Here is a 10,011-nt window from a genome sequence, read left to right on the forward strand (position 1 = left end):
TTTTCGTCTTCGCAAGTCTTTATGTGGTTTTAAATAAAGTCCTCGTGCTTGGTTTGATAAATTTAGTCAGGTTGACAAATTTGGTTTGTTGAAAAGTAAGTTAGATTATTTTGTGTTCTATAAGAGATCAACTGCCGGTATCATCTTGTTAATTGTGTATGTGGATGACGTCATTATTACTGTAAATGATACTAGAGGCATCTCATCCCTTAAATCTTTCATTCATACCCAGTTTCACACGAAGGATTTAGAGGTGCTCTTTCTTAGGAGTTGAAGTCACTTAGAGTAAACAAGGTATTTTTCTATCTTAAAGGAAGTATGTACTTGATTTGTTAACCGAGACAGGAAATTAGGAGCCAAACCTTGTAGTACTCCAATGAATTCAGTGTGCATCTTACACATGATGGGAAACTATTTGAAGATTCTGAGAAATATCACAGATTGGTAGAAAAGTTGAATTATCTAACTATGACTCATCTAGATATTTTATTTTCAGTTAGTTTTGTTAGTCAGTTTATGTCATTTCCATCAATTCATCATTGGAAAACTTTACAACAAATTTTGTGCTACTTGAACGGAGTACTGGGACGAGGTATTGTTTACAAGGATCATGGACACACTCAGAATAAGTGTTTCTCTGATACAGATTGGGCAGGCTCCAAGGTAGATAGAAGATCTACTTCAAGTTATTGTGTCATTTTTGGGGAAAATCTGATCTCTTGAAAGAGTAAGAAGTAAAATGTTGTGTCTAGATCTAGTGCAGAATCATAACATAAAACTATGGAACAGTCTCTCTGTGAGATATGTGGATTTATCACCTGTTGACTGAAGTCGGATTTAAGACTTCAGTTCTAGCAAAATTATGGTGTCATAATTACATTGATCTTTATATTGCCTCAAATCTTGTGTTTCACAAGCGAACTAAGCACAATAAAATTGATTGTCATTTTGTTCGTGTAAAAACTCAACGAGGTTTGATCTGCACAGGATATGTGAAGACTAAAGAACAATTAAGAGATATTTTCACAAAAGCTTTGAATGGGTTGTGGGTTGATTATCTTTGTAACAAACTGGACATGATTACTATTTATGCTCCACCTTGAGGGGGAGTATTAGAGTATATTAGTTGTAAAAATTAAAAATAATTGTAATTACTTAGTTTTCTATCTTCTCTCTAGTTTCTTAATTAGTATCTCTAGTTTGGTATATAAATACATGTTAATCTATTGAATAAAATAAACAATTCATTAACTATATTTTACACATACATTGAAATTTTGTCATCAGAATATCTAGGAAACTCTGTTTGATTGACATCTTAAAAGAACAATAGGTAGACTCTGTAACAATAAGGAATGCCTTCTTTATTATTAAAAGGTAGAAAAGAATAAGGAGAGTCACATTTCAATCCAAAAAAGACTGGCCATTTATAGACATTCCTCCATAACCAGTTAATTCAGGTCTGCCAAGGAAAACACTTATTTACACAGTACTATTTCCAAAACAAAGTAATAAAAGAGATAAACAAGAAAGAAAGTACCAGCATTAGATGTTTTAACACAGTAAATCATGTGATGTTAGGAAGAAGCACTGCAGAACCATAAAAGGAAATTCATTTTTGCTGCATTAATTATTAAGAATAAAATTACAACAGATTTTTTTCTAACAGAAAACTTTCTTTTTTCTTTGTACAATGTAATGGAGCCTCTTTCCTCTCCCATACACATACACTAATACACCAATCACTTCAGCTAGCCTCCAGTGGAGGCAGATTTATATTTTATAACTGGAGAAAATAATACCAATCAATGTTGTTGTAAATACAAGTGCCATGCTACCTGCTCATTGGACCATTGTTTAAATGTGAATTTCAGGGATCACTAATTGCAGAATAAAAAGTGATAAGTGATGCTTATTATGCATTAGCTATAGATATAAATAATATAAAGAAGTACTAACCTTTCATAACCAGTAGTCCTCAAAACTAGTAACCTTTTCTCTTAGAGAAACTTCAAGTTTAAGCAACTTGGTGTACTATAGCACAAATAAAACACATAAAATGGGCTTTTAGCACTATTCTTACAATACAATACTTGCAATGAGCAAGTACTTTGAACATGAACAATTGATACATATAAATCAGGTAACGACTTTGATTACCTGAGAAACTTTGAGATCTAACTCTTTCCACTCTTGTGATGGATCACTACCTTCCACAATACCTGTTCCAGCATAGATCAATGCACCAACACCCTAAAATTCAGAGAAGTTAGCAAAAAGTGTATGGAAAATCATACAGAATGACAACTAAATGCTGAAGATTTTTGATCATCACAACAATGGAGATTCATTTTTTGTCGGCTCTAAAATATGAGTGACACTAATACTCCAAAGACTTGCATCTCAAGTTTACCTTTTCAACCAAAGCTGACCTAATGCCAACAGCAAATTCACTCTCTCCTCCTCCAATCCAACCAACAGGGCCAGCATACATTCCTCTGTCAAATACTTCTGAACAAGATGTGCAGTCATAAAAGTTAGTCCAATGATTGGGTGACAAGTGTCATCTAAATTTGGAACACATCTCTCTCTCATAAAAAGACATAATAAGAATTTTACAAGAACATCAAGGAGATGTAAGCACATCTAAGCTACAGATTTATTATTATAAATGAAAGTGAAAACAAAGTGAAAATTTGTGCGTACAACAAAGTTATAGGCTTGTGCCCAAGCATAATGATATTGTTTTAGGGACACAACTCTTCAAAAATTTGTGTGTCTTGGATATGAAAATACAAACTCAAGTGAAGAAATGGAAAAAGGGAATAAGGTTTTATTACTTTATACAATAAAGAGATATGGTGATCTATGAAAATACCAGTTTCAGCAATTAAAAGTCGGGCATCCTCTGTTGGAAATCCACACACAGCTGGAGTTGGGTGAAGAGAGGATAAAATTTGAAACTGAAAAGAAATAGAACTTTTCATGTCACCAGTTATGAGTTAACAATTAATATTGTGCAGAAGAAGAGTTTTTTCTAGTAAAATGAAGTATAGATTTATACAATAAATCCAAGTTGCATGTATTGAGGAGGAAAATAGTATAATTTGAAAATGTAGATTAAGATTCTTACTTCATCATCTTCTCTTCTTAACTTGCCAACTAGTTTGGCATATAGATGTTGAACTCTTGGGAGTTTTCTCACTGCTTTCTTAGGTTCAACTATCACAGAATTGCAAACATCCTACAAAACACAATTAAAACAAAAATATAACATTTCTGAAAAATGTAAATAGTCCAACTTAAGTGCCCATTACTAGAGATCTTACATGCAAAGTCATGTTCAAGTCAGCCTATCTGAAGGTTGCTATTTTTAGCAAAAGAGAAAACAAACAAGCTTTGCACAACATCATTAAAATCACAAAAGTTGCTAAAGTGTATTTGCAGATACTAATTTCTTGTCATAAACAGGGCATTGTGTACAAGCATAGAAAATATATTTTAAGATGGCTATTGCATAAATTTTATTATTCAAGTTTCATGCAAACTTTCAAAATTCAAAGTTACACAATGCTGGACTTTTCATTCAATTCAAGCCAAAAAAGAATCCAAAAGGGTTAAAGAGTCTTTACAACTCCATTAAAAAGCATCCCTCTCTCTACCAACAAATAGACAATTTTATCATAACCTTAATATGAACAGAAAAATAGAAAAAGAAAGAAAGATAGGAAGTAGTTTATTCCATATTCAAGTCAACAGAAAAAAAAAAAAAAAACATCTCTTGCTATAAATAATTTTTAGATACAAAGGTAGCCAAGTAACTTACCTCTAACTTTTGTCTTATGCTTTCACGCACGATAGAAAACTCAAGGTGATATTTGGGACTGCATAATGAAGCAATTATTGACAAAAGTACATCATCCAAATTGCTTTCAGATTATATAACTTAAATAGAAAAATATTATTACAGATTAGTGAACTAATAAAACAACCACCAAACATTAAAAAAATGAGAAAACCTGGAAAGTAAGTCAAGTTCTATCTGCAGATCTTCAGTCATTGTACCACCTCTGGCACAAGTTGCAGCCAGAGCATCACTCTCAACACCTAGACATTTTCTGCGAAACAGTTGCTCTGGCTATTGGGGAAATCATTTAAGCCGAGACAAACAAAATTACAAAACAGCATAGGAAACACATCTTTATTCTATCTTCTTCTTACCCTTTGAAAATGTTATTTGAAACATGGATGGTAAACTCTAAGTAAAGATCACTAATGAAAGTAAAGGAGAACTAAAGCCAAATGTGGAATAGCATCATTAAGATAGATAATTTTGTCATAAGTAAGCTAAGAAGGAGAGCGTGAGTGAAGTAATGTTCAGGTTGGAACTTGGAACTAATATAGAATTGGTATTCAATCTTAAGAGTCAGTATATAGATTGTTACTTTACTAATATAAAACCTACAGAAGTATTTTGTAATATTAAGATTATGTAATAACATAATATGAGTTGTAAACGCAGGTGAGAAAATGAAAGGCTTAAAACATCTATAACGACACTTACCGTGTTTCCAATAAAAGCTGGTGCATTAGGTGGCTGAAGACAAAACTGATAAGCATTTTTACCTTCACCCTGCAGATGTTTATCCCAAATACGATAAATCTTAACTCATAACGAACATAAATGCTATGCAATAGAAGATGAAATCACCTGTAAGCAAGCTAGTAATGTTACAGGGTCAACATCAGTAGTAGTCACCACTCTGCTGCTTCTGGCAAGAACAACCTTAGTTCCCAAAACAAACTCAATAATTAATACTTTAAGTAAAGAAATTGAAACTTAAGCTAGAAAAACACAAATAATAATAATATTCAAAATTAAAAGCAAGCTTGGTACATGGTTTAATTATTATGACCTTAGTAAGTGCTGAGTCACTACTAATTTTCTTTAAAGCTCGGTTAACAGCAAGATCCCAATATTCCTTGCTTGGGGTGTGTTTGCTGCTGAATACAAATGTCCTAGGAACTTGCCTTGATAACTTTATAATCATAGAAGAGACCTGCCTAATCAGAAACCACATAAATTAGTGGTAAAAGGAATAACTACCCAAGATGTACAAAACAGCAAAGTCAACTTAGCGAAATATCTTAACCTGAGAAATCCTAGCTTGAAGTTCATTGATTGCCTTTTCCCATGGCCATGAAAGAGCATCATCCCATGCAACAGTTGAAGCAAGCATTGACTTATCTTCAAACTCATCAAACTCAACCTGTCATTTGGCATCTAATCTAGCAATTTATAAATACTAACAAGAAACATGGCTACTTTCTTAGAACCTACACATAAAAGAAAATGACTTTTCTACCTGAGGAATCATAAAGTAAAAGGATCCAAAAGGCTCCCACTCAGATGAAATGTTAGTTCTTGCATCGAAGCGGATAGCCCCATAAGCACGGATCAAAGGACATTCTGTGGAGAGAAACCTTGTATCAAGAAATGAACAAAATATTAGATTTGGTTGTTTATTACTAAACTTGGACCTAATTACTTAACGTAAGTGACATAAATCAAAACGTCTGTAGTTTCTTTGTTCTCATTCATAGCCTAGAAGATTAGCACAAAACCATGAACCATGCACATGTAAAGGTAATATTACTATACCATACAGAGAAAGATCCTCTTTTAAGCTGGTAGTGCAGACTTGAGTGACTCCCATAACTTAAAAAATAGGAAAGAACCTAATTGTACTTGATAACAATCACCATACAAATATGATGTACATGACAAAAGTGAACCTAGCTCTGACATTCAGAGCAATGTTCTTGTATGGGGGCCTCTCACTCTACAAATGCAATGGGTTGCTAATACTTTTTATTAAAGTCATGCAAAGTCCTTTCATCTTGTTTTTTTTTTCTTTTCAAATAACGGTTTATGAGGGTGACTTCTATTAAATTATTAGTAACTACTAAAACTATTTACAAGTATGAGGAGTGTATTTATCAAATTGGGATGAATCATGAATATTAATAAATATACTAGATCATTAAATACATATAACAATATTTGATATATTGTATCATTAAAAATTAATATACTGTAGTAATAAAATTATATGTCACAAAATAATTATAACAATACTAAATATATATATCATGCTAACAAAATTATATAGACCAGTATTAAAATATGTATATATACCAAAAAATTTATATATAATCATTATATATAATAAAAAAGAAACTAAATATCATCTTAAATAAATGATATAGTATAGACAACAAAAACCATATACTATACAACAAAATATATATACTTACAATAAAAAAGTAAACAAAATAATATTATATTATTAAAAAAAAATTATATATACCATATTAACAAAATTATATATAACTATAAAATAATTATATCATACTGAACAAATTATGTATCACCCTTATATATAATAAAATAAAAACTAAACATGCATGATTTATAATAAAATGATATATTATACAATAAAACGTATATACCATATGATAAAAAATATATACCTTACAATAGAAATATATATATAATAACAACAAAAAAAAGTAAAAATAAAAATATATAGGATGTTAATAAAATTATATATTATGTCAACAAAAGTACAATAGAAAATAGAACTTAAATATTATTTTAAAAAAATGATATACCCTATAACAAAAAATACATATATTATTCACTAAAATATATATACTAACAATAATAATAATATATATATATATGGGTGCACTCTTAATGGGTATTACCCATGAATAGGTAAAATTAGAAAATTTTGAGTTTTTATGCTTGATTTTTCTATCTAATTAAAAAAAAAAATCTGTCATTTTTATATCATATGGGCTGAGATTGTTCCATCGGTAAAAAAAAAATTAAAAAAAAAAGTTTTTTAGCAAAAAAAATAAGAAAAGAAAAAGTTAAGTTTGAGTTAAATATTTTTGTATGAACATATTTTTGATATAGTGTAAAAAGAGATATTTTTTGATATTTTTTTAATTAAGTAGTTAAATTAAGCATAGAAATTTAAATTTTTGATTTTATTATTCGTTATTAGATCAAAATTCGATAGTTTGATATTTTTAAAATTAAAATTTATAGTTAAATTTGTTTAGTTAATATTGATGGGTAATACCCATTAAGAAGTATTCCATATATATATACTATACTAACTAAATTACATACTACAATTAAAATATATATACAATGACAAGAAAATCAAATAATAAAATAAAAGTTAATTAAATATTATTTAAAATAAATAATATATCATACAATAAAAATATACATACAATGACAACAAAATTATATAATAAAATAGAAGTTAATTAAATATTATTTAAAATAAATATAGGACTTTTTCATTTTTTACATTTCAAAACAATTTTTTTTTTTTTTGTATTTTTACGAAATTCTACATAGAAACTCCTATTGCAACTAGCACTGCAACCTAAATTGCAACAAAAAATTGTACAGAAATCCCTATTGCAACTAGCGCTGTAACCTAAATTGCAACAAAAAATTGTACATAAACCCCTATTGCAACTAGCGCTGCAACCTAAATTGCAACAAAAAGTTGTACATAAACTCCTATTGCAACTAGCGCTGCAACCACTTTAGAAACCCAAACCGTACATTTTTTTTAAAAAAAAAAGTTAAAAAAATAGTATATGGGGTAATTCTCCAATAAATAATATATCATATAATTAAAATATAGGGGAATTACCCCATATACTGTTTTTTTAATTATTTTTTCAAATTTACAGTTTGAGTTTCTAAAGTGGTTGCAGCGCTAGTTGATTTCTATGTAGAATTCTTAAAAAATGCGAAAAAAAACTATTTTAAAGTGTAAAAATAAAAAAGTTCCTAAAATATATCAAAAAATAATTAAATATATGTACCATGCCAATAAAATTATATGTATATACATTAAAATAGAAATATACCAACAACTCATAAAAAATTAAAAAAAAAAAAATCAACACAATTTTAAAATAAAATAAAAAAAATTAATAAAACTAATATAGATATATTATAATCTTTAATAATTTATTTTTTATTTAAAAAAATAAAAATAAATTATAAATTTTTTTATATGACAAAAAATAATATAAATATTAAATAGTATAAAAAATCATTTTTTTTTTATTTTGAAATGACAATATTTCCTTATATAATACTATAATTTCAAAGTCATTTATTATAATCTCGTCCTTATAATATAATGTGATAATATATACTAATGAGGAACATACCTCTTTATGGATTTCCAGTCGTTATATGAAAAAGGATGAAGATGTCTGAAAAAGACAGCGGAACCCACTCCGGCAACACTCACCAAGTTAGAGTTACAACTATTTTGATTGTTTTTGCTATTTTCAATAAAAAGATTGTAACTTTCGTTTGGGCTTCGACCAGAGAAAAAACAGCAAGGAAGAAGCTGGTCTTGGGCATGGAGCCAATCAATTGCATCCATCTGCTGCTGTATTGGCACCTTCAATTATCAAACAACATTTACTCCAAATATCAGCTAAGATGTCTGATCTCTATTCTCTCCAAATAAATAAATGCCAATTCTCACTTTTCTATTTCCCCTTAATTTTCATAAAAAAAAAACACCAAAATCCCATGCCCAACCTGGGTTTTCTTTCACTTTTTGAATTTTTACTAAGGCATGTTTGTAGAATACGCTAAACTGATCTGAATTACATTGTCAATAATCAAATGCAAGATAAGGCAATCAATCTTCACACCCTTCGATGTCAACCAACCACGTGGCGTGATTGTATTGGTCTAAAAGCTCCATCTTTTATAGAGATAAGATAGAAAGAACACTTTTTTTTTTCCTTTCTTTTTGAAACTCGGACTCACTGAAACTTGAACCCATTTCTGGGTATATGTACTTAATTACCTGAAGACGTATAATTCCAGAGGAGAAAGGAGGTGGGTTGTGTTTCAAGTCTGATATGGCAGAGGTGAGGTTGTCCAGAGCCACTGAATGAGAAGGAACTGGTGGAAGAGTACGTGTTCCAATGGTGCCGAGAGGGAAATATGGGTTTCCTTTGCAACCATTCATGGACAGTACATATAATTGATACCTCTGTTATCAATCAATACAAACAATGCATTTCATGCATATGTATAAGTTAAAGGTAGTACTTATGAATGAACATGGAAATTTCTCAAGTTTGTGTGTTGACCATATTGGGAAAAAAGTGTTCTTACTTTATGAGGAAAACCAATATAATTGGAAGGCCTGCTAGAAATCCGTAAGGTAGATATGCCATAATTGGCTGATTCTGAGTCCATGAAACGACCAAGGGAATGCCTTGCTGCAGCCACAGAACTTGCCATAGAAAAGAGAGAGAGAGAGAGAGAGAGAGAGAGAGAGAGAGAGTAAACAAAGTCTTATGTTATTACAAAGATGTAACTATGAAAAAAAATGTGTTCTTGTTTAATATTTAAGGGAGAGAGAGAGTTTTTTGCGTTTGAGGGACGTTAACTAGTCACTACGCAAGAAAATATATACAAGATTATTATATGCCACATCAACACAGAATCTACCTATTGTTCTTTTAAGATGTCAATCAAACAAAGTTTCCTAGATATTCTGATGACAAAATTTCAATGTATGTGTAAAATATAATAGTTAGTGAATTGTTTATTTTATTCAATAAATTAACATGTATTTATATACCAAACTAGAGATACTAATTAAGAAACTAGAGAGAAGATAGAAAATTAAGTGCATGTTTGGCATCATAATTAAAAAACTGTTTTTTGTTTTTATAAATAGAAAATTATTTTTTGGCCTTGCTTTTTAAAAACAGTTTTCAGAAAACAAAGTTACAAAAAACAAGAATTTTGAAAACAACAAAATGTTGTTTTCTGCTTTAAAAACCAATTCATTTTTGGTCCATATTGTTTTTAAAAATCACTAACCAAACGTGACTTGTGTTTTAAAAACTTCAAAAACTATTTTTTGTTCTCAT

The 10,011-nt window shown here is 29.6% G+C and overlaps 1 protein-coding gene across 3 annotated transcripts; it reads right to left on the reverse strand.

The window, feature by feature from the left end:
* Nucleotides 1-1,595: 1,595 nt before the first annotated feature.
* On the reverse strand, nt 1,596-9,597 carry LOC115708663 (isochorismate synthase 2, chloroplastic). 3 transcript variants are annotated; one of them, XR_004010053.2, is made up of 16 exons: nt 9,245-9,597; nt 8,931-9,119; nt 8,275-8,513; nt 5,367-5,484; nt 5,154-5,284; nt 4,917-5,064; nt 4,712-4,786; nt 4,565-4,633; nt 4,020-4,138; nt 3,827-3,884; nt 3,134-3,244; nt 2,879-2,963; nt 2,414-2,511; nt 2,161-2,222; nt 1,960-2,034; nt 1,596-1,838 (listed from the first exon to the last, which is right to left on the reverse strand). XR_004010053.2 is itself a non-coding variant. In XM_061112132.1 (16 exons), the coding sequence occupies exons 1-15, from the start codon at nt 9,371-9,373 to the stop codon at nt 1,963-1,965; spliced, it is 1,734 nt and encodes a 577-aa protein (XP_060968115.1). In that variant the 5' UTR covers nt 9,374-9,580; the 3' UTR covers nt 1,596-1,838; nt 1,960-1,962. The 3 variants fall into 3 exon arrangements, 2 of the variants coding, with proteins under 2 accessions (XP_060968115.1, XP_030492508.2); XM_061112132.1 differs by having other exon boundaries at nt 2,161-2,253; nt 9,245-9,580; XM_030636648.2 differs by having other exon boundaries at nt 2,161-2,253; nt 4,917-5,060; nt 5,154-5,270; nt 9,245-9,566.
* Nucleotides 9,598-10,011: the final 414 nt, after the last annotated feature.

Source organism: Cannabis sativa, chromosome 3, assembly GCF_029168945.1.
Source record: "Cannabis sativa cultivar Pink pepper isolate KNU-18-1 chromosome 3, ASM2916894v1, whole genome shotgun sequence".
In the NCBI taxonomy this organism is placed as follows: domain Eukaryota; kingdom Viridiplantae; phylum Streptophyta; class Magnoliopsida; order Rosales; family Cannabaceae; genus Cannabis; species Cannabis sativa.